Below are 24,856 nucleotides of genomic sequence, written 5' to 3' on the forward strand. Positions count from 1 at the left end.
ATTTGGGGTCTGGTTCCTCTGAAGGGTTTTCCTCTTGCTCTGAGGGACTTTTATTTTGATACTGTTTCTATTGACTTGCTTATAGGAGGCTATGAGCCAGATCTTTAAAATATCTCTAAAGCTGCTTTATAATATCTAATAAATGACCAGTATATTTTATATTATACCATATTTCTTCCTGATCCATGTAAGATCATGATCAATGGGTATCAGCCAGGAAAGCCATATTGCCAATATATTGCCTATTAAATGCAACTAAACTGTAAGGTTAAAATAAATTATTCTCTATTGAATGTAACTCTAATCTGAACATTTAAGAGTTAGGTTTAGAGTTAGATTTAAGGTCTAGATTAAAGTTACTTTTTTTTCTAAACTAAAATAAAGCAAGTATATTTTTAGTTTCCTTTTTTTTGTACTTGTTTGTATCAGTGTGACATACTAAACATAATTATACTTAAGTATACTTTGCTTATACTGATGAGAATACAGAAAATATCTAAATATATATTTTGATCAAGATATACCTTTGATACTGTTTCTATTGACTTGCTTATAGGAGGCTCTGAGCCAGATCTTTAAAATTGCTCTAAAGCTGCTTTACAATGTCTAATAAATGACCAGTATATTTTATATTGTACCATTTTTCTTCCTTCTCCATGTAAGATCATGATCAATGGGTATCAGCCAGGAAAGCCATATTGCCAATATATTGCCATAAATTGTCTATTAAATGCAATTAAACTGTAAGGTTAAAATAAATGATTCTCTATTGAATGTAACTCTATTCTGAAGATTTACAGGTTAGGTTTAGAGTTACATTAAAGGTCTGGATTGAAGTTACTTTTAGTATATATTTTTTAAACTTAAATTAAGCAAGTATATTTTTAGTTTCCTTTTTTTGTATTTTTTGTATCATTGTGACATACTAAACATAATTATATTTAAGTATACTTTGCTTATACTGACGAGAATACAGAAAATATGTAAATATATCTTTTGATCAAGATATACTTAGAAAGTAAAAGTAGAATTAAGTATTTTGGCCTTATATGTAAAGTATTCTTGGCTTGTAGTTTGAGGTAAAATAGCTTAAATATGAGCCTAAATAGTACACGAGTAGCTCTGAACCTGATTATTTAAAACCAATAGACTAGTAATTTACTGAGAGTATACTTAAAAGTGTATTTTAATAATTTAAAAAGTGGAATAGTAGTTCATACGTAGTAATCTAACAATAAACTTAAAAGTTCACTTTAAGTATAGTTTAAAGTTTACCTGAACTACAAAATTAAACTTAGATGTAAACTACTTGTGTACTTAAAGTTTACTAAATGTATAACTAAAAAGTACACCCAAAGCATTCTTAAAAGTATACTTTTAAATACTCAAATTAGTCCCAAGAAGTATTATACTTTGATCCTAGTATACTTACTACATAATATATACTTGGGAAATATATTTCAACTTTACTTAAGTTTACCTATTAAAATCTGTAAAAAAAAAAAAAAAAAAACTGTAAGTATACTTTTTTCCATAAGGGTAGGTTTTAGGGTTGATTTCATGGTTAGGTTTAGGTCTAGAGTTAAGTGTAGGGCTTGGTTCTAAAAGAAAATCATTTAAATTCAAAATACATTCAGTTGAAAGTTCAATGAACATTTATGAAACATCTATACTGGACCTTTCAAATAAAGTTTTTTTAAAGTATTTAAGTATTTGTATGGCTCCTTTCGCATGCATATGAATTTTTAATATGATGATGGCCCACACTTTGCAGCTATGACAGCTTCAAACATTCTGAAAGGCTTTCCACAAGGTTTAGGAGTGTGTTTGTGGGAACAATTTGTTAGGACAGATGCTCATGATAAATGAAAAGGCCTGGCTCGCAGTATTCTTTACTAATTTTAAAATTAATTCTGTCCAGATATGTTATTTTCTGTCATTTTTGCATCATGCTATTAACAGTTCTAACATCTGAGAATCATTGATTATTTTCTGCAATATATTGTATATATCTAATATGAAGGATAAAGGATTTATGAATAGGTTATTAAGGAGTTTATTAATGGTTATTAATTAGGTTGCAAATACTTTAAAACATTTTAATAAGCAGTTAATTAATATTTAACTATACATAAATAAAAATGGCAACATTGAGCTGAAAATTAGCAAAATAATGATTCCACATTCGTTTATACTGTTAAACCTCAGATCTTTTTTAGATACTGATTTACTTTGGGTTTTCCATCAATTTGCATTATTAATATATTTCTAAGTATGTTTAACTATTTACCATAAACTAAATGACTAATTTGCCACTGTTGCCTTTTTTAATTGATGTGTTTTAACTGCTTATCAATGGTTTTTAAGGCATTATCTTTTTTCTTGTTGCCTTTTATCATAGTTTTAGCAACACCCAAAAGTGAGACTATTGCTAAATGACCCTGTCAGCAACAACAAAAAGTAAAGAAAGCTAATGATCCTGCCTGTTAAAATCAGATTGTAAGAGCATGCCGGTGAGTTGGCATCGTTTTACACCCACTTATCAAATTTGGCAAAACCTTGTATTTTCCGTTCGCATTTTTTATAAGTTTCTCACAGAAGAGTCAGTGGGGGTGGAGTGAAGCATTCTTTATTGAAAATACCTCGACAGCATCCTCAAAGCTGTTTCCAAATGACATTACATTTTACATTTCTGACACATATAAAATTTTATACAATTCTAGTGGTAAAAAAAAATCTCTTTGGTTAAAGGCAGGAACAAATTTAAAGCAAGTGTGCTTTTGTATTTACGTGAGGAGCCTGAGTGAACACTGTTAGCACCAAATTTCCATTCAAGTGATACATAATGGAATTCAAAAATGAGATAAATGGAACTTTGATAGATTTGTTTTTACCCCAGATTTAAGAAAAATACAATGTAAGTTCTTACTTAAACTTAAAAAAGGTGTATTTCAGCATTTGCAGGGAGATTGACTCAGTTTACACATCATCTCATAGAGAGAGGCTCAACTCTTGACCAGCAAACATGAAAGGTTTTCAAATATATAAAAGTAGGGATGCACCGATCGTGGTGTTTTAGTTCGGATATCAAAACAGATACATAAACGTTTCAGTGTTTCAGTCGGTTAGCCGCAATGCTAACAGCCAGTCTCGGCTGGATTTGAGCCACGATGCCGATACACAGATACACAGAAGTTAGCCTTAGCAATGCTAACATCTGAGTTCTCCTCGGCTTGGAACCACACTGCAGATACAGACAAAGCAGCTAACTTCAGCAGGTTTTGAGCAGATTAGCAGTGATGCTGACATCCAGGCTCGGCTGAGGTGGAGCTGCTATGCTAACAGACACAGCACAGAAGGCCTTAGCAGGTTTGGAGGAGGCTAATCACAATGCTAATCACAACAGCCAGGCTTAGCTGGGGTGGAGCCGTGACGCTACTAACAGTTGGGCTGTTTTTCTGAGCTGGATTACTCTCTGATAGTTAGTAACAGGATACTATAAATCTGCCTAATTTTATTATCCATCAGTCGATTCAGCCAATTCTAAATGGCACATATGATGTCATTGATATTTCCGATCCTAATAAGAGATCGGTGCATCCCTACATTAAACATTCAGGATAAGGACACATTCTAAAAAGTAAAACGTATCGTCCAATGTATACGAATAGGTCAAATAGCTCAAAGCACCAAACAATCAACTAGGGGCCAACAAAAGCACATTACTATATGTCGATATGTCTTGATTGTGAGATTTTTGTGAGATTTTCATCTTAATCTCTTTCCCTTTTCTAAAGACTGTCATTTATTAACCATTTCTATCATTATTGGACAGAATCATTATCTTGTCACTTTAAAAGCAAAAAAAAAAAAAAAAAAATCACTGACTATGAGAAACCCTACATGATGTAAATTCTGATATGAGTCACAATCGAATGAAAATCAATGAAGAAAAATCGAATTGAGAAAATACTTGTTGTGCTCTACTGCCCCCCCTCCCTCTATACTTTATACTCTATACTCTCTATAATACCCCCGAAAAGTTTTTTTTGCCCCACCAACTTCCCAATTATCTTCAAATTTCTTTTTTTCGTATTTTCGTATTTTTTTATTTTACCCACACTCACTCTCTCCCCCTTCAGACCAGTGAAATCTTTCGTGACACAGTTTGGTAAAAGACCCCCCTGAGCATGGCGCGGTAGTCGGGGGCTTTGAAGAGATGGCGGTAGGCGTACGTGTTGTCGTAGGGACGCCCCCGACTCACCAAGGCGCGAAGGTTGGCTTCGTTCACCTGATTGCCAACAGCCAGAACGTAGAGCTCGATGCCATTGGTGTTCAGCTGCTCCACCGCCTTTTCTATCTGCACGGTGTTGATTCCCTGTGAACGGCCGTCTGAAAACAGCAGCAGCTTCTTCTTCCTGGGTCTGCCGCCTCTGAAGCGGGTGTTGGCGAAGGTCATAGCCTCCGTCACCTGGGTACCAGCGTTCTGGAAGGTGGCCTCCTCGATCTGGGCAGTCACCTGAGTGGTGTTGGAGGAAAATTCAGCTTCGATCTTGGCGCTGCTGCTGTACTGGCCGACTCCGACGCGGACCTGCACGGTTCTTTGCCGCTCTGCGGACAGGAAGCGCTCGGCCAGCCTCTTGGTGAAGTCCTGAGTCATCTTGAAGTTCTTGGAACCCACGCTAGCCGAGCTGTCCATCATAATGAGGATATCTGTATTCTCATTGAAGGAAACTGAAATACAAATATTCACATTCAGCAAGAGGCAGAATCCTGGTGGAGCGTGTTGAGTGCATATTGTTTAAAAGGAAAAATAAGTTTTTAAACAAACTTCTAACCCAGCTGGCTGACAAATACGCTTTTGTGTTTAGGTTTCGCTTATTCTGAAGGCCAAAATCTCACTGTGCACGCAGGAAATGTCGTCACATTAGACCTTTTGTCACATTTTCACATTTCTGATGCTTTTACACTGCACTGCATATCGTCTCTGTCCAATAAAAAAACATGTCCAACATCTCCAAAAAAGCAACTTTTGGAGATTATCTATTAATCCAATCATTGAGAAATAGTAAGACAGTGTAAGAGACTTTAAAAAAATTTCCATTGACTATGAGAAACCTTACATGAAGATGCGGATTTCATTTTCCAGCAGGACTTGGTACTCTGCCCACACTGCCAAAAGTACCAAGTGGTCTTATATAATATTCTAACTTTCTGAGACACAATGATTTTTGGGTTTTCATTGGCTGTACGCCATAATCCTCAACAATAAAATAAATAAACTTAAGCTTAAAATAGAAATAGATCACTCTGTGTTTAATAAATCTATATAATATAGGAGTTTTACATTTTAAACTGAATTACTGAAATAAATAAAGTAACTTTTTAATGATATTATATATATTTTTAAATTCACTAGTATAATACAACTTCATATAATACTCACTTTTTATGGAAGTATTCAATGTAAAAAAATGTTAGGTTTTTTAAGTTAATTTAGAAGAATTTCTATTGGTCTATTTATCAAGAAATGTTGAGACAGTGTAAAAGACATAACAAAAATGGAGATACTTGTTTTTCATTGCACAGCGACGATATGCTTTGTGTATGTTAAAAAAAGTTATATGTGAGACTGATACTGGGGCTCTACCCTAAAGACTCATGATGCTCAGCACAGCCTGTAAAGTGATTTAAATCTGAATTTAAACTGACGATTATGTGCTAAAGAGCAATACTTCACATGAAGTTTCTGTTTCATCTTCTCCAGCAAAACAGGAGCTATCAAGGAGTTCTAGTGGCTGCAGCTGTACCTATCAGAATGTGCTCCAGCTCGCTGTGAAAATAGGTTAGTTGCCCCCATTTTATTTGACATTTCTTTGGAAACACAGAGCAGTTTTGAGATGTGTCTTTTAATATAGCTTGAACAGAGATGTCAGTCCTAATATTTATCAGGTTTCCGCCACTGAAACCCTCACTCACTGCTGTCATCCATTTTTCCTTTCTACTCTTTTCTTAAAAAGTCATAACACTGCCCAAATCTGTATCACATATGATGAAAAAAGGATTCGGTCCAGCCTAAAGATTTACAACTTAATTTCTATTTATTTTGTGAATTCTGGCGTCGCATCAATGTCAAAAGTCGGGGGCGCAAAAATACCAGGTGAAAAAAATTAATCAGTATTTTTTACTATTTTGGGTGTGTAAATTAACTTCTCGCAAGTGCAAATGTGAAGCTCACGTGCAAAAAAGGGGGAATTGTGTGCGCGCTGAACAGAATATCTCTCTCAAGCTTCATTTTTCTCCTTTCGGGTGTTTTTATTTTCCTCTCGAATTCACAGTTCTCCTCGCGCGCTGTGTGAATTACCTGCGGCTGCTGGTTGTGCTCGAGTGAGGCTTTTGCGCTCGAGCTTTGAAAGGGGTGGTTTTGACAGTTTGGGGGCGGAGTCAGAGTCACCTCCCTCAGCGAATTCTATTGGCTGATATCTTCAGGGTTTGTGACGGACCACCTACCTCCACGAGCTGGAGGAGGGCGGAGAAAGGAGGGCGGTAGAAGAGTTAGCTAGCTGGCTTTGCTAACATCCAATGGTGTTATCCAGTGATGTTAGCATAGCCAGTAAGTATGTTAGCATAGCCAGCTAGCTAACTCTCCTACCGTCCTTATTTCTCCACCCTCCTCCGTCTCGTGGAGGTAGGCGGTCCGTCACAAACCCTGCATATATCGGCCAATAGCATTCACTGAGGGATGCGACCCTGACCTCGCCTCCAGCCTGTCAAAACCACCCCTTTCAAAACTTGAGCACAAAAAACTCACTCGAGCAAAACCAGCAGCCGCGAGTAATTCAAAGAGCGTGCGAGGAGAACTGTGAATTTGAGAGCAAAATAAGCACCAGAGAGAAGAAGAATTAAGCTTGAGAGCGATATTCTGTTCACAATTCCCATTTTTTTTGCTCGTGAATTTTACATTTGCGCTCGCGAGAAGTTAATTTACACACACAAAATATTAAAACACGCAGGTTAATTTTTTTCACCTGGTATTTTTGCGCCCCTCACTTTTGACATTGATGTGACGCCATAGTCAATTCTGTTTGTTTTTTTTCACATAGGCTTTAACAAATGCTGGAGAGACATTCAGTAAAATGATTTACTTCTGCAGCAAAAACAGACAAACACTAAAAAAAATATGAAACATGTAACATTACAATAATTAAACAGAGAGAGAGAGAGACTTACTTGGACAAGTGTAAGTGGGGCATTTCTTATCTGTAAGACAAAGAAAAAACACAGAAGTGCATTCAGTCAGAGCTTTAAGTCACATCGTGATGAACTGATCACTAAAGAATTAAGCTTTTAATATATAATATACTTTTAATATATGATATATGATATTTTTCATATTATAAGGTGCACTTAAAATTCTTTAATTTTCCCAAAAATCATCAGTGCTCCTTATGTATGAATTCTACCAGTCAGGTATTAAGGAGCAGTAAAGTGACTCTGCTGAAGTACAGCGTTATACAGGAGTTTCAGTTTAGTTCTTCAGTACTAAGGCTGGAGTAGAATTAGCATTAGCCGCTAACCGCTATTTCCCCGCTCAGAGATGAGTATATCGGCCTGTAGCCTGCTCCTAACCCAGGATATCACTGCTGGAGCGGTTAGCCGCTAATGCTAATGCTCCAGCCTTAGTGCTGGAGAAATTTTGGCAATCTAAGCTTCCTTTATATATATGTAGGTGCTTTAATCACACAAATAAACAATTTACAGGAGAGAAATATGTGTAGATTAACATCCAGCACTCGTTTGACTTGTCTTTTTTTTATTACAGTTTTGCTTTACTTAGCATAGCTTTACTTATCCATTGACTATGAGAAACATAGTCATAGGGATGCATATTTCATTTTCCAGCAGGACTTGGCACACTGCCCATGCTGCTAAAAGTACCAGTTGGTCTTATATAATATTCTAATATTCTGAGACACTGATTTTGGGGTTTTCATTGGCTGTAAACCATAATCATCCAAATAAACATCTACAATACATCTATATATAATATATGAGTTTCACATTTTGAACTGAATTACTGGAATAAAGTAACTTTTCAATGATATTATAACTTTTTAAGATGCACTAGTAGTATGTATGATCAGCTTCTTACCTTCACACATTCTGTCAGTCAGATTCTGCAGGAAGCTATCGTCCAGGAGCATCCCAAAGTTGTCGAGGACGAAGGAAAACCCTTTCCTGGGATCATCCAGACAGACCACCTGATCCAGCTGCTCTTCTCTGGGTTGTCTCCCTGCATAGTCTACAACACCCACACCTCCAACCTGCCATGGAGAAGAACACAGTAACAAAAGATATATTGTTATTTAGTATTACAAACAGAAAAAAACAGAACATATTGCCACTGGAATGCAAAAAAAAGCTTACATCTACACATTTTATAGCATTTCTATTGGTCCATTTATCACACTGTAATTGGAGAACTAGCAATGTTGCTTCTGAATATATATCTACACTGATGGGTGTGGTGATCTGGAAATGAGGTGTGTTCAGGTAAAATTCTGGTGTATTGATACCGTATCTTAGCAAAAGGTGCAATAGGTAACACAGGTGCTCCACTGACTGAATACAACCAAGGCAACAGTCAACAGTCAGACATTCATTATTATCACTATCTTGGCAATGAACTTTTGGATTATTAGAATTATACCCTTTTAACCCTGTAACTGGCATTAGGCATGTGGCCAATAGGTTTATTTTATTTGCTGTAGAGAGTCAATTTGCAAGACCTTTTAGATTTTAAATACAGACGTGGTGTGTGTGCATTTGCACATTTGTCAGCAGACAAGCTGTATTTAATTATTATAAGGGGTATTTATAGGGGCAGAATTGGCTATTGTGGTGGCTCAAAGATTCAGATTAATTATTATTAGGCTAATATTAGACTAAGTGGTTATTATGCTTCATCTGTATGAGACACGTAAATACAGCCAATGCTATTTCATTGGACATTTAAACACTCCTGAAGGAGAACACCAAGTGCTACATGTGTCACATCAATTAACAAACATCTGCACTGATTAGAAACACATCAAATCCACAGAGCTCAGACAGTTGTGCTCTATAGGACTTACTACTTTCTAAGTAGTGATTCCTCTGCTGCTAAAATAAAAGTTCCCAGAGGACAATTTTGGGTAGTGTACCTTTTGGTGAAAGATTATTGACTGGTAGACAATGTGGTGTCTTTACACAATAATTGAAGATATTTTTCCCAGGTGACACACCTTGGAGAGAAGCAAGATGGACTTTTTGACGAATTGCACAGCACCTAAGCCAAGATAACCTTTTTTTTTGACAAAGGACCGGTCTGAGTATGGAGTACACTTTGGCTATGTTCACATTACCAGGCTGAAGTGACTCAAATCTGATTTTTTGCTCAATGTAGATCAGATCTGATTTTTTCATGGCTGAAAAAAAAAACAGCAAAAGCAAACCACTTGTCCTTTTTTCTCCTCCTCGACCTGAGCATAAACTTCAGACCAGCTGTTTGCTGTTTCTCCACTCCAGCAAAAGATGCTCCACATATGAGCTGCTAACTCATCCATTTCCCTTTATAAAGCTACGAGTCTCTCGTCTCTCTAATATGACGTTTATACAGGTACAATCATATGAAAAAGTTTGGGCACCCCTATTAATCTTAATCATTTTTAGTTGTAAATATTTGGGTGTTTGCAACAGCCATTTCAGTTTGATATATCTAATAACTGATGGACACCGTAATATTTCAGGATTGAAATGAGGTTTATTGTACTAACAGAAAATGTGCAATATGTATTAAACCAAAATTTGACCGGTGCAGAAGTATGGGCACCCTTATCATTTTATTGATTTGAATACTCCTAACTACTTTTTACTGACTTACTTAAGCACAAAATTCATGAGAAAAGGTATTTAAGGTGACCAATTGCAAGTTGTTCTCCTATTTGAATCTCCTCTGAAGAGTGGCATCATGGGACTAAAAATGATTAAGGTTAATAGGGGTGCCCAAACTTTTTCATATGACTGTATCAATGTGCAGCATGTGAGGCAGCATTTCAGGAACAGATTTGTTCACATTACGCACAGATACAGATCGCTTACATTTACAGTGAATGTGAACCGTCAAGATAGACAAATCCGAGCTGAGCAAAAAAATCAGATTTGAGCAATGTGGATTGTAATGTGAACGTAGCCTTTTTTTGCCAATAAATGTATCTTTTTGCTCTAATATCTAATATTGTAATCGCTTTCATATATCATTATTACATTTAACTTCTCTGTGCATGATTTTGTGTCAGTGAATGTGAGTTTTCTTACCTTCAGCCCTTTACCGCACAGCACATTTAGAGGCACCTTGTCCCTGGTGGTGTCTGAACGGCCATCGGTCAGAACGATCACTATGCTCTTCTCCTTCACCAGCCGCTCAATCATATTATCCAGAGAAAACTGAAGAGCCTCTCCGGTGTACGTAGCCTCGGCCAACCAGCGCAGCTCTTTAACAGCCCTAAAGAGAGAGTGTTATTCACATATATATATATATATATATATATATATATATATATATATATATATATATATATATATAAATAAAGGCCTTCACAAGCAGACACAGTTAATACAGAGTGACTGTGCAGTGTGCCTGTGCTCTCTACGTACTGCTTCAGGTCAGTTAGGGTATTGATGTTGGGGTCACCAAGCCTCACAGCCTCTTGTGCGCTGGCTCCACTGTACTGCACCACGCCAACGCGGGACTCATTCGTACCAAACTGCACACACACACAGCATCGACAGAAAAAAAAAAAAAAAAAACATTAAAATAACATCAAATCATTCATTCAGAAAATTTACTGACTCTGGTAAAATGAATTTCGCCACCAACGTGAACAAAGTCTCAATAAGTCGATTGACGAGCCAATGTGCTTATGAGCTACCACATCATTTGGAAAACTGGGCTTTAATTCCCAGTCTGGTTGACTATACTGTGCTACACCAATGGCAAGTCTTTGGGCAAGACTCCTAACTCTACATTAGCCCACCTCTGTAATAGAAATAACCTTGAAAGTCAGTCTGGATGAGAGTGTCAGCTAAATGCCGTAAACATAACTATCCAGGTTTCTCTGATGAAGTGTTTTATTCACCCTCTTGGTGTTGGGTTGGATGGTGGATAAGACTCTCCACCCAAGAGTTATTGTGTTGTGGAAGAACTGTTGCTTTTTGCTTTTTAGGCAGTTTTTGATGTTTTTTGAAGAGTAGATATGATATGATAATAAAGTAATTTATTCTGTGGTAGAGCTCACATTTTATAATGTTTTATAGATACTCTGGTTTTAATTAACAATTTTAAGATTTGTTTTACCCTGTGGGGTAAAATGTGTGAAAACACTGATGAGAGTTACATAGAGTTAATAAACAGCTCTGGAAATTCTTTGATTTTACCAAATTAAAAACCTCTGGAATATAATCAAGATGGATGAAACTTCAAACTTTAAGTTATCCAAAAGCAGTGTGTAAGACTGGTGGAGGAGAACATGATGCCAAGATGCATGAAGACTGTGATTAAAAACCAGGGTTATTGCACCAAATATTGATTTCTGAACTCTTAAAACTTTATGAATAAAAACTTGTTTTCTTAGCATTATTTGAGGTCTGAAAGCTCTGCATCTTTTTTTTTTTGTTATTTCAGCCATTTCTCATTTTCTGCAAATAAATAAATGCTCTGAATGACAATATTTTTATTTGGAATTTGGGAGAAATGTTGTCTGTAGTTTATAGAATAAAACAACAATGTTCATTTTACTCAAATATAAACCTATAAATAGCAAAATCAGATAAACTGAATCAGAAACTGAAGTTCTCTCTTTATTTGTGCATCATCATCATAAAGGAGACTTACTCTGACTTGCTGATCCTTCATCAGCCTGTCAATCACAGTGATGATGAAGTCTTTAGCGATGGCGAAGTTGGTGGCGCCGATACTCTCAGAGCTGTCCACAATAAAGCCAATGTCCAGGGGTCCACACTTACACTCTAAACAAACAGGAATCAGTCAAACCACAAGTCCCTCAACAGCTGTTTCTATCATCAGCATCTCTGACACATGGGAGAGAAGCACAACAAATGCTAATCCAAACCAAATACACTCTGAAGGCATTTCCTGTAGCACACTTCAAAGTAGGAGAAGAAAGCCATACTCACCGCAACAAGCTGAAAGAAATGAAAGAAAAGAGAGAGGTATTTTAATTTCCATTGCATTATGTGAAAGGATATGATCCAAAAAATGGAACACACAAAGATTCAAAACACATATCAGCATGAACAGATCAGCTATACTCTCCAACAAATCAGCAACTAATAATCTTAGAGAGGGAAAATAATCTTTAAATAAAGAAAAAAAACCTGGAAGTAGATCAGTTATTCACAGTGAAAAATCACAAAGCTGGCTTTAGATCATGACATACCTGTCAAGTTTTAGATTTAAAAATAAGGGATATTTTCCTCTGTCCGCTTAAAGCCGTCCCACCAGCCCAACGAAGGTTCAGTATCTCTTACATTTTAAAACAGGTTTACAAAAAATCTAAAATAACCACATGTGAACCACTTACACACTACAATTAGATTATCAGAATCTGAAATGTTGTGGACATTCCTACATATGTCATTCTTTTAATACAGCCAAATTAAAAACCCTTTTCTAGATATTTAAAAAAGTTAAGATTTCATGTCTTTTTTTGTAATAAATGCACTCTTTTATATGATATATTTTTTATTTATTTAATGGATTTAAAATTGAACAAAGGTTGCACAAATTCTGCAAAATGACTGTTGGTGACCTAAAAATAGTATCATGAGCTTTTACTAAAAGGACATGGACCAGATATATTCCATCAGTAAAAATTAGTTCTAAGGGGCTACACAATTAATCATTTTAAATGAATACTTCTTTCTTTTGACACTCCACCCCTGATCAGTTCAGATAATTTCGGTCCTCTCCACATTTCTAGTTAAACTGAGTCACAAGCTGTAATTTTTTTTATTTTAAAAGGTTTTATTTCGGAGACGAGTATTTTTAAGCAGCTATCAGAAAAATCTCATCACAGTTTACATGATTAGCCTACCGTTACCTTTCTTTTAGAAAAATTGCTGTATATCCAGATATGTATTAGCATCAGCAGCTCCGACTAGCTGCCTGAACTCACAGCGACGGGGGGCTTCCGCACACTGACCCTCCTTTGCAAGCTGACTGGCTGTTTCTCCTGAAAGGCGGGACTTTCTCCTTGAACTGGCTCCACGATTGGTTAAGAGACACAGAGCGGTCAGTGCCCTGTCTCCTCAATAATATATATGTTTTTTTATCTTAATATAATACGGGAAATTTATGGGAAAATACTAATACGGCGGGAAAGAGGAGTAAAATACAGTAGTTTCCCGGCCAAAGCGGGAGACTTGACAGGTATGGATCATGCTGTGCAATAGATTATTACCAAAGACCAGTAAAATGCGCACCAAAATGTCTGTCTGGTGCGGGAGGAAGGAAGTGAATATAGTGAGAAGATTCAGTGTTTCAGTGTGTATATATGTATATCTGTGCAGTGTGAAGCTGCTTTAACACAAAACACTGAAATGTTCCACTGCTCTTATTAAACACAGTGATTTTAATAGGAGGTGCAGCACAGATGTACATGCAGTAAACAAAGTCGCGCAGCTGCGAAGTGCAGTGAACACAGCACAGACCATGCGTGTAAACAGCATGGAGCAGCTGGAGCACCTTTCTTCTAGCCCATTTTGAGCTGCACAAGCTTTTTTTAAAGTATTTTTTGTGTCCTCCGATACTAAAGACACATCGATACGCTCTAAATCCACCTGCACAGTGCGCGGTTGATGGCTTGCTTACAGATCCCTACAATATCCTTAATTTGTAATCATTTATTGGTCCTGCCAACCTTTATCTTCCTTTTGAATAATATTGCAATTTAGGTGCAACTATTTCTTTGAGGATGAGTGTAAATCTTCTCTATTTAAAAAAACATTTTTGAAACAATTAAAACATAATGCAAATGCACTGGTTGAACTAGTCTGTATATATTGATCTAGTGTGCTATATCTAAATTAATAAACAGATTTAACCCTTGTGTGGTGTTCGGGTCTGTGGGACCCGTTTTCATTTTTCATCAAATGATACTACAAAAAAAATATTTTTTCTAACTCAAACTCATTGGCATTGGCTCATTTTTTCTGAAAAACATATATCAAAACACATTTTCGATAAACACACACTGTACACCCCCCCCCCCTACACATTTATATTACATACAGTATGTTTGGCCAAGAGCTAATAAACATTGCTTCATTTGTAAATTAGAAATTAAACAAATTTTCTACTCATATCTTGAGTTTAATTCATTTTCTTTTACATTTTATTAAAAAACTAATAAAAAAAAGAGTAGCACTTTTTGAAAGAAATGTTACATAAGAAAGGTAAAGGGCAAATATTAACCATGTAAGCTGTTTATATTGCTTGCAATTTAGGTGAAGCAAGCATGTGTAAAGCATTTTAATGTTAAATTGCTTAATTTTGCTGAATTAAATACAAGTAACAAAGTAAACGAGTAACAAAAATATGAACACCACACAAGGGTTAATACAGACAGAGCCAGGAGTAACAGCCTACTTACAGCACATCTTCATGATTATATCCAGGATCTCGCAGTCCTGCAGAAACACACACACACACACACACACACACACACACACACACACACACAGAGACACACACATGTATAAAACTTGAGAAGTTGACTGATTGTGAGACAGTGAATCTCCTGCAGCTGACTCTCAAATCCACCATTTTGAAGCACAAGATGGAGACGCAAATATCCATCTTGTTTCAATTAAAAGAAAATTCTGCTCCTCAGTCTGTATATCTCTCCCCAAACACTCGCAATTAATGCAAAAAAAGAAAAAAAGAAAAACCCAGCCGCTTACTTAACATACAAACATATTTCATCACGGACTGAAGAAGATCCAATGCTGTCAGCTGAGTAAATCATATTATCTCTGACTCTCACTGGAAAACTACTCCTATCCTCAGAACTGTGCCGTCATTTCTGGCGCTGCCTTGTGAACGGGACGGGTTTAATGCAGATTTAGCACCGCAGAGCACAGTTTTATTGCGCATCTGTTTGGCCCAAGGGAAAAGTGGATTTGAAACTCTTGATTTGAATCCATAGATTGCCAAGAGTTTTTTTGTTTTTTTTTTTACGCCAAAGCTCAAGTTTATTCATTTCAATGGGGAATATAAACAGTGTTTGTTTTTCCAGAAATCTTGGCATTGATTTAGACCAGAATTTGCTTTAGAAACCAGAACATTTGTAAAACAGTGGCCAGTGCTTCAAATAATGAGGCAGATCCGAGCTCCACCCAGCTTTTCTCACATCGATTTTGGCTTTCCGTGTTTAGGAGCTGATTCTCCTTTTTACTTGATTCAAAATATGAAACTTGTCCCTTGGTTGCACCCTTTTTAGTTGATTTAGTGGAAATAATCCACTTAATGCCTTTATTTAAACATAAAATCACTTGTAGTAAAGTCAAAGTCACATTTCTTTAAAAACAACTCTGTTGACCAAAGTGCTGAACAGTAGAATTTAAAACAAAAGGAAAACAGAAACAGAACAAATCAAATTATTTTAAAAGCTAAGGAATAGAAATGAGATTTAAGGGGCGCCGAGTGGTCCAGCGGTCTAAAGCGCTGCCACTATGAGCAGGAGGTCGCCGGTTCGAACCCCAGCTCATGCAGCTTTGCCATCAAGCTGCCGGCGTCAGAGGGAGCAAAATTGGCCCTGTTCCCTCTGGGTGGGTAGATGGCGCTCTCTCCCCACATCACTCCTACGGGGATGTCTGCAGCACAGGGCGTCTGTGAGCTGATGTACTGGAGCCGAGCCGCTGCGCTTTCCTCCAAGCGCGCTGGCTGCTCGGTAATGCTGCATCAGCAGCAGCTCGAAAAGAAGCGGTGGCTGACTTCACATGTATCGGAGGAAGCATGTGCTAGTCTTCACCCTCCTGGTGTGTTGAGGTATCACTAGTGATAGGGGGAGTCCTAATGAATGGGTTGGGTAATTGGCCGTGTAAATTGGGGAGAAAATGGGAAAAAATTAGAAAAAAAAAAAAAAAAAAAAAAAAAAGAAATGAGATTTAAGACTTTACACCGTGGGGGATATTCTGAGGTGTAAAGGCAGTTTATTCCACCATTTGGGGGCAAAACTGCGAAAGCATGATAACCCCTTTTGTTTTAATCTAGATTTGGGCACCACAAAAAAAATGCTGATCAGCAGATTTAAGTGACCTTGATGAAACATAAGGCTTCAGAAGTTCAGAATCTTAAAATATACCCTGAACTGCACAAAAAGCCAGGGAAGTGCAGAAAGAACTGGAGAAATGTGCTTGTGCTTCTGTGTTTTTGTTAAAAGACACGTAGTGAATTTAGCTAGACAATAGTAAAATAGTAGTACAATCAATAGTAGTAAAATTGCTAGTAGAAAAATCTCTAGTAGTATAGCCCAATCCCATTTTACCCCTTAGCCCTACCTCTCTGTTGTGATAGTTCATGCCTAGGGGTAGGGTGTTCTGATTCTTGTTAGGGGCAGGTTAGGGGTTAGAGGAAGATCTAGGGCTTTACAGCTCTTTAACTTAAATTTTTCAAAGGAACACTCCAAACAGAGGGCTATAAGAATCATTATTAATTATTTGGCAGCCACCGTCCATATAGTCCATATACTCGATATACTCCAGTCCTAGTGCAGCTTAGAATAGCCTAAAAAAAGTGGCTGCCAAGTGGTCCAGCAGAGTAAGGCACTGCCACTGTGATCGGGAGATTGCAGCCTGCCATCAGCTGCCGAAGCCCTGAGAGAGCACAATTGGTTTGGCTCTCTCTGGGTGGGTACAATAGATGGCGATCTAGGGTGATGTGGATCAGCACAAGGCTGCGTCTGTGAGCTGATGTATCAGAACCGAGTCGCTGCACTTTCCTCCGAGCGTTAGCGCTGTGATGATGCTACTCGGCAGTGACTGTTAGGCGGTGCATGCGTTGGGGCATCCCTAGTGATAGGGGGAGTCCTTATGAGTGGGTTGGGTAATTGTGGGCATCCCACATTATGGGATGGGCAGGGCTAGTTGAGGAAGGGTTACTAAACAAAATCTATGTATGAATCTTGTTTCTGTTTCTGCTTTGTAAGTTCTTTTTCCAACCTCTAATCTTGGAATAGCCCAAATGCTAATAATCATGTGCTTACAAAAAATGAAAAAACCCCTTAAGAGACACTTACATCAGCTCCTGCAGGCCCAGGTGGTCCTGGTGGTCCCTGTGTGTCAGAAAGAAAGCACAGACAAACAGCAATGACATCAAATTCTTCAGCTGTGCATTAATCACCACACACTGAACGCTATCACCGAACGCTAACACATTCCCTCCACAGCACCATGACCTGGATACAAACAAACCAGCGCTGAGGTCAGTCTGTGTTTTCCTGCGGAGTACACAGACAGCGCTGCAGAGATCCAGCTCCAAATAAGAACATTTTTGAGGCCGAGGAGGAGCCTCCTCCTCCTCCTCCTCTCTGGACGGACTCCAGGAGCAGGAAAGTGCACGGTGGAATCGCTGGCCGAGGGCGTCCGCACGCTCTTCCCACAGCCTCGTAACTCAGAGAACTCAGAGACAGCCCTCATCACCCGCTCTCACTGTACTCAAAACACCGGGCCGCCGGCAGGGGTTTAATTAGGTGTTCTTGGAAGTGAATATGAGGAGCTTTTATCAGTTGTTTTGGAGATTAGCGCTTGGCTTCGGTCTGACAGCTTTTTAGACCTGGATCTCTCAGGCCTGACCTCAGAGCTCAGCGGTCTCAGCCCAGCTCTGTTTCACTTGGTTCTCTTGCTATATTAAGATTATGATAAACTTGTTTTCTTTTCAGTTGTTTTGCTTTTTAGTTGAAGTCTGGGATGATTGGGATGATTTGTGGACTAAATTCCAATGTGTCCACTGGCGTGAACTGTGTTCTCGCCCTTTCAGAACTCTCTGTTCCGTGCAGTGTGACCCAAAGGTGTTTTTTCCGGTGTTCTGATGGTTTTGGACCTGTTGGCTCGTACAGAATTTAACCTGAATAAACACACCTGTCCTGATTCGACTCTTTCATTATTAACACACACAACTTTCACTAGGGCTGCATCCAAATTGCATACTATGCACTAATACTATAGGGAGGGCAGCGGTTCTCAACTGGTGGGTCAAGACCAAAAGTGGGTCGTAGACATGTTTTAGACAGGCTTGTAAAAAAATAAATAAAAAGAAAGGTTTGGTAATTAATTTTATCGTAGTAACTTTCACACAACTAGTCGTCATGTTCCATCTAATAAAAATGGTCTTAAATTTACTTTGCATGCATACGTACAGGAGATGGACAATGAAACTAAAACACCTGGTTTTAGACCCTAATAAATTAATTGTGGTGACGGACAGTTCTGGTGGAAACAGGAGAGTTGAGGTCCACATTCTGTGAATTCTGTCGTGATTTAAGCAGCCATGGTTTTATGTTTTTTTATTGGATACAATCCGGGTTAGCACCCGAACATCCCTTTCAGACAGCTTCCTCTTACAGCTTCCACAGTTAATCCTGTTGGATGTGGTTGGTCCTTCTTGGTGATATGCTGACATCACCTTGGATACCGTGGCTCTTGATGCATCACAAAGACTTGCTGTCTTGGTCACAGATGCTCCAGCAAGACGTGCACCAACAATTTGTCCTCTTTTGAAGTCTGGTATGTCACCCATAATGTTGTGTGCATTGCAGTATTTTGAGCAGAACTGTGCTCTTACCCTGCTAATTGAACCTTCACACTCTTACTGCTCTTACTGGTGCAATGTGCAATTAATGAAAATTGGCCACCAGGCTGCTCTAATTTAGCCATAAAACCTAAAATCCCACACTAAAATAACAGGTGATTGTCCAACCCCTGTACATCACTGCAGGTTCTCTTGATGGCTTTGCTGCTGCACTGTTATCCACCACTTATTTTCTAATATTGTTCCAGACTTGTGTAGCTTCTCCCTTTTTGTGAGCACCAGATCATGATTCAGTAGTTCTTGGTTGGGTTGGATCAAACTCAATTTACGATTTAGATACTTTTATACCATTACTTTTTGCATGTCTGCGTAATAAACTTAGTTTATCATGTACACAGAAGGGTAAAACTAAAAAGTATTTGAGGTAAAATCTTGTAGTAATTCGGTATCTTTACTCACAGATTTTCCTTCAGGTCCTCGATGGCCTTTGGCTCCTTTGGGTCCGCGCAGACCCGGCTGGTCGTTCTGTGGAACAGAAAACGACCCCAATCAATCTCAATTTCACAATCAGTACAGCGTCAGAGAGCTGATGAAAACCATGTGGGAATGCTGAATTACTGTATAGTGCTACAAGATCCTGTCCAGTGAAGCAGCACCACCAACACAATCTTACACACACACACACACACACACACTTAGGAAGTGATACACAGATCAAGGATTCAAGGATTCAAGGAGATTTTATTGTCATTCACATCACATGTGGTACATGAGGTGGAACGAAATTGTGATCTCACGATCCAGTTTTACACCCAAAGAGCTGTTATTAATAGATATATAGATAAAAAAAAGAATACAATAAAAGAAATAGAATATACAAAATAGATAGATAAATATCCCAAAGAATAAAAAAAATAAATAGAGAGTAGAAAGGTTCAGCAACATGAAGTCCAGAGTGCAAGTGTGCTATAGCAGCATGATAATGTGAATTAGAGCAGTGCAGATAAAGTGTCTCAGTGCAAGTAAAGTGACCATGTTGGTAAACAGTAAACAGTAATTTGTCCTTGGTGTCAGTGCAGTGTGTTGTTAAGTGGAGTTTAAGAGTCTAACAGCTTCCGGAATGAAGCTGTTTCTGAGTCTTGTTGTTTTGCACTTAATGCTCCGCAGCCTCCGGCCTGAGGGGAGTGGGACAAAAAGTGCGTGTGCTGGATGGGTGGGATCCTTCCTGATGCAGGTGGCCCTTTTCCTGCACCTGGAGGTGTAAATGTCTGTGGTGCTGGGGAAGCTAACTCCAACAATCCTCTGTGCAGCCTTCACCACCCTCTGCAGTGCTTTCCTGTCTGCAGCAGAGCAGCTTCCATGCCACACATTGATGCTGGAGCACACGACGCTCTCCACCACACATCTGTAGAAGGAGGTGAGGACTGCGCTCCCGAGTCCAGCTCGTCTCAGCCTCCTGAGGAAGTAGAGCCGCTGATGTGCCTTCCTGACCAGAGTGGAGGTGTTGTTGCTCCAGGTGAGGTTGCTGGTCAGGTGCACACCCAAGTACCTGTAGCTGTCAACCACTTCCACCGCAGATCCTCCAATGTGCAGGGGGAGGTGGGCATGCTTGCCCCTTCTGAAGTCCACAATCATCTCCTTTGTCTTTTTTACAGTTCCTCATCTCCTCAGAAACATTCATCCTCAGCCGCAGCAGGTCCAGCTTGTTATCCAAAGAGCGGACGTTAGAGAGGAAAAGCGACGGAATCGGGGGTCGGTTAGCATTAGCCTTTAGCCTGGCTAGCACCCCAGCGCGTTTACCTCTCTTCTGACGCCGCTCGCACCGCCTCCTCCTCTTGCCCTTTGTCTGCAGCGATATGTTTCTTTAATTTGAAGTTTGAGATGATTTGTGGACCTAAACTCTAATGTGACCACTGGTGCAAACTACTAGTGCAATTTCATTTAAATGTTTACTTTAAACTTTATTTATTTGGCAGTGTGGGCAGTGGGCCAAATCCTGCTGGAAAATGAAAGTCCTCTGCAGAGGGAAGCTGTAAGATATGAAGTGCTGTAAGATTTTGCAGGAAAACAAAACTGCACTGACTTTAGACTTAATAATAAAACACAGTGGATCAACACCAGCAGATGACATGTCTCTTTATCCAAACCATCACTGATCATCAGTAAATTTTACATTTCATTTGTAAATCAAGGGAGCAGAGTCTGGAGGAAGAGTGGAGAGACACACGGTGCAAGCTACTTGAGGTCTAGTGTGAAGTTTCCACCAATCAGTGATGGTTTGGTTAAAGAGACATGTCTGTCATCTGCTGGTGTGGATCCACTGTGTTTTATTATCAAGTCTAAAGTCAGTGCAGTTTTGTTTTCCCACAAAATCGTACAGCACTTCATGCTTCCCTCTGCTACTGACAACTTTTATGGAGATGTGGATTTCATTTTCCAGCAGGACTTGGCACACTGCCCACACTGACAAAAGTACCAATTGGTCTTATATAATATTCTAATTTTCTGAGACACTGATTTTTGGGGTTTTCATTGGCTGTAAGCCATAAACAATCAACAATAAAATAAATAAACGCTTAAAACAGATAACTCTGGGTTTAATACATCTATATAATACATGAGTTACACATTTTCAACTGAATTACTGAAATAAAGTAAGTTTTTAATGATTTTTAATGTTTTCATTTTTTGTTTTCTTGCCCTTTCAGAACTTTTTTATCCTGGCAGTGTGATCAAAAGGTGTTTTTCTGATGCATTGATGATTTTAAGACTCAATAAAAATACCTGATTGGACTCTTTCCAGTTTTTGAATCAGTTTCTCTGATTTTGCTATTTATAGGTTTATGTTTGAGTAAAATTAACATTGTTGTTTCATTCTATGAACTACAGACAACATTTCTCCTAAATTCCAAATAAAAATATTGTCATTTAGAGCATTTATTTGCAGAAAATTAAAAATGGCTGAAAAAAAAAAGCTGCCGAGCTTTCAGACCTCAAATAAAGCAAAGAAAACTTTCAAAAAGTTCATATTTATAAAGTTTTAAAAGTTTTCAGAAAGTTTCAGAAGTTGTATGCATCTTGGCATCATGTTCTCCTCCACCAGTCTTACACACTGCTTTTGGATAACTTTATGCTGCTTTACTCCTGGTGCAAAAATGAATTCACGCAGTTAATTTTGGTGGTTTGATGGCTTGTGATCATCCATCTTCCTCTTGATTAAATTCCAGAGGATTTTAATTTGGTAAAATCAAAGAAACTCATCATTTTAAGTGCTCTCTTATTTTTTATTTTTTTTTGCAGAGCTTTTTTTTTTTTGAAGAAATGCAAACGAACACTGGATCATAGAAGAGAAAATAAACAGTGATCATGACTGCAGCTTTAACTTCTACACTTCTGATCTCAATTTTCCCTTCAAAGACGTTAGCGTGCAACATGCAGCTCTGAGCCCGTGCTGTGTCTGATTATTACCACACATCTCACACAGAGGAACAAAGAGACTAATAGAATACATTTTAGTACTAAACATGTTTCAGATGAAAGCTGTTATAAAATATAATGCCCTAAATGCCTTTCTATACTTTCTTCCTTTAATTGTTTGTTTTTCCCAGATCCAAACATCCCCGCAGACGTTTCCACACTCGAGTCCTTTATTTAGAGCAGACTGGAGGATAAATCTGACCACCAACTGTCCTTTAACAGCCCCGCCTCCCAGACTGCTTCCAGATTCGCTTCACGATTGGCTCATTTAAACTCCAAACTTCAAAGTTTAAAGGTGAGTCACACTCTGATATACTGTATTATGATCCAGTATTACAGACTGCAGGACCGGGGTCTCCTCGGCTGCATTATTTTACCTCACTGTAATTATCTCGATTTATATCGGACCGTGTTCGGCCCCCCGGGCTGGGAGAGGCTGAACGAGCCCCATGAGATGTTTATAAACACTCAAAAACATTTCCAAATAGCTCCTTAAGAGCAGAAAGCTGAAAATCCTCAAAGAGAAACTCCAGACTAGAGAGAGGACCTACAGATCCGTGACTCATGCTCTAAAAAAAATGATACATAAAAATGATACATAAAATTGACTTTAAGAAAGTTACGCAACTTTCTGCTTTTGCTTTTTTTAAGTTAATTTAATTTCACGTAAATTTAATTAACTTCAACTCGGTTTCAAGACTTAAATAGTTACATAGAGTAAATAAGAGAACTGAACTTCAGTCAATCCTTTCTTTTAGTAACCTTTACTTTATTTCTGCATTCAATATTACCTAATTACAATTACTTCATTTATACATTATTATTATTTATACAACAGTTAGTTCTGACCTCACAATCTGATTGGTTGAGAAGTGTTCTAGCCGTGCTGATATTTGTGATAACAGCACGGCCTTCTCACACTAAACTTGTATTACTCCGCCGACGTGTTGCAGAGTACCACTGTATATATACACAGGACTCCCGCAGCAGCATTAGCTTAGCACAGGCTAGCGCTCAGCCGCGGCACGCTCGCCCGCAGTGCTGGCTCGTCTTTTGTGGGAAAAAGGGGAAAGAAAAACGCTCGGCTAATGCCGCCTGACAGCCAGAACGCTAACCAGCCAGGCTAGGCTAAGCTAAGCTAATGCTGAGCTAAAGCAAGCTACGCTAACCTAACCACAGTACAGCCAGTCAGCTAACCAACACCACCCAGCAAAACAAGCAGAAATGCTCAAAAAATGCTCAGCTTTCACCTGAAGACGACTCCACGGAGCAGGAGAGGAGAGTATTAGCGTTATTTCACGCTCCTAACGTTACCATCTTCACTTATTCACAATTTTGAAATCAAGCTAACTTTTGTGGTGTTAGTCTGTATGAACCATAAACTGTTTTGTAGTTAAGTTTCAGTTCTGTTACAGTTGTTGTGGAACTACTTTTTGGCGGAAGGCACAGTCCATATTAAAGCATATTCATTCTGAATTTCTTAAAGTTCTTTGATTTATTTTCTTTATTCATTTTGTAAAAAATAAACTGTTGTATAAAAGCAATAGAACACAAGAGGTTGTGTGTTATCACGAATAACATCACGGCTGTGATGATCACAACACACTCCCTCTCGTGTTTTATTGCTTAAATATAATTTTAGTTAAACTCACATTTAAATATTTACATAATATCAAAGATTTATTTTGTAAACAGACAGAGTCTCATTGTCTCAACACACGGGCAGCATGTAATAAATGTATTTTTAGTAAACTAGTATAAAGAATGTATTACATGCCATCCGTGTGTTGAGACAGTGTAATATGTGTGTTTTAACTAAAACTATTCACAATTCAGGAATTATAATATATTATGTATCATAAATTATTTGAGTAATATTGTATAAATTAAGTAATTGTAATTAGGTAATATTGTATGCAGAAATAAAGTATGTAAAGTTTACTAAAAGAAATGATTGACTGAAGTTCAGTTCATTTATTTACTCTATGTAACATTTAAGTCTTGAAACCGAGTTGAAGTTACTTAAATTTACATGAAATTAAATTTACTTAAAAAAAGCAAATGCAGAAAATTGCAAAACTTTTTTCAAGCAAAATTCACGCATAATGTTTTTTTCAGTGTGCTGCAAATGTGTAAAAAAGTCTCATATTTAGAGCAAAACTCACAGAGACAAGAAACAGAGCTAGCGGTTCAAATCTTGTCGCTTGTTTTAACATGGTAAACACACAGACTACAGTCTGATATACTCATCTCTTAACAGCAAAAGAGCTAGTGCGTGGTTAGCGGGTAATGCTAATTCTGCTTCAGCAGTGCTATCCAGGATTAGCAGCAGACTACAGACTACAGAATCTATACTCACCTCAGAACGCCAAAAGAGCTAGCCCTTAGCACGGTTAGCGACTAATGCTAATACTGCTGGAGAACTTCACTGAAACTCCTGTATAACTCTATACTTCAGTGGAGTGGCTTTACTGCTTCTTAATACCTGACTGGTAGAGTTTATACATAAGG

General features: G+C 38.1%; 1 protein-coding gene across 1 annotated transcript in view; it reads right to left on the reverse strand.

Annotated features, from left to right (window-relative positions):
* Positions 1-2,613: 2,613 nt before the first annotated feature.
* Positions 2,614-24,856, reverse strand: part of col6a1 (collagen, type VI, alpha 1) — an 87,884-nt gene continuing 65,641 nt past the window's right edge. Inside the window, exons 26-35 of the mRNA XM_022669538.2 lie at positions 19,328-19,393; positions 17,358-17,393; positions 14,712-14,748; positions 12,235-12,243; positions 11,933-12,066; positions 10,696-10,805; positions 10,357-10,543; positions 8,153-8,324; positions 7,231-7,260; positions 2,614-4,734 (exon numbers count right to left, since the gene is read on the reverse strand). Of these exons, the coding sequence (XP_022525259.2) occupies positions 4,139-4,734; positions 7,231-7,260; positions 8,153-8,324; positions 10,357-10,543; positions 10,696-10,805; positions 11,933-12,066; positions 12,235-12,243; positions 14,712-14,748; positions 17,358-17,393; positions 19,328-19,393 (1,377 nt within the window). The 3' untranslated portion in view covers positions 2,614-4,138. The remainder of the gene's footprint in view (positions 4,735-7,230; positions 7,261-8,152; positions 8,325-10,356; positions 10,544-10,695; positions 10,806-11,932; positions 12,067-12,234; positions 12,244-14,711; positions 14,749-17,357; positions 17,394-19,327; positions 19,394-24,856) is intronic.

The sequence above is a fragment of the Astyanax mexicanus genome, chromosome 16, assembly GCF_023375975.1.
Source record: "Astyanax mexicanus isolate ESR-SI-001 chromosome 16, AstMex3_surface, whole genome shotgun sequence".
In the NCBI taxonomy this organism is placed as follows: Eukaryota; Metazoa; Chordata; class Actinopteri; order Characiformes; family Acestrorhamphidae; genus Astyanax; species Astyanax mexicanus.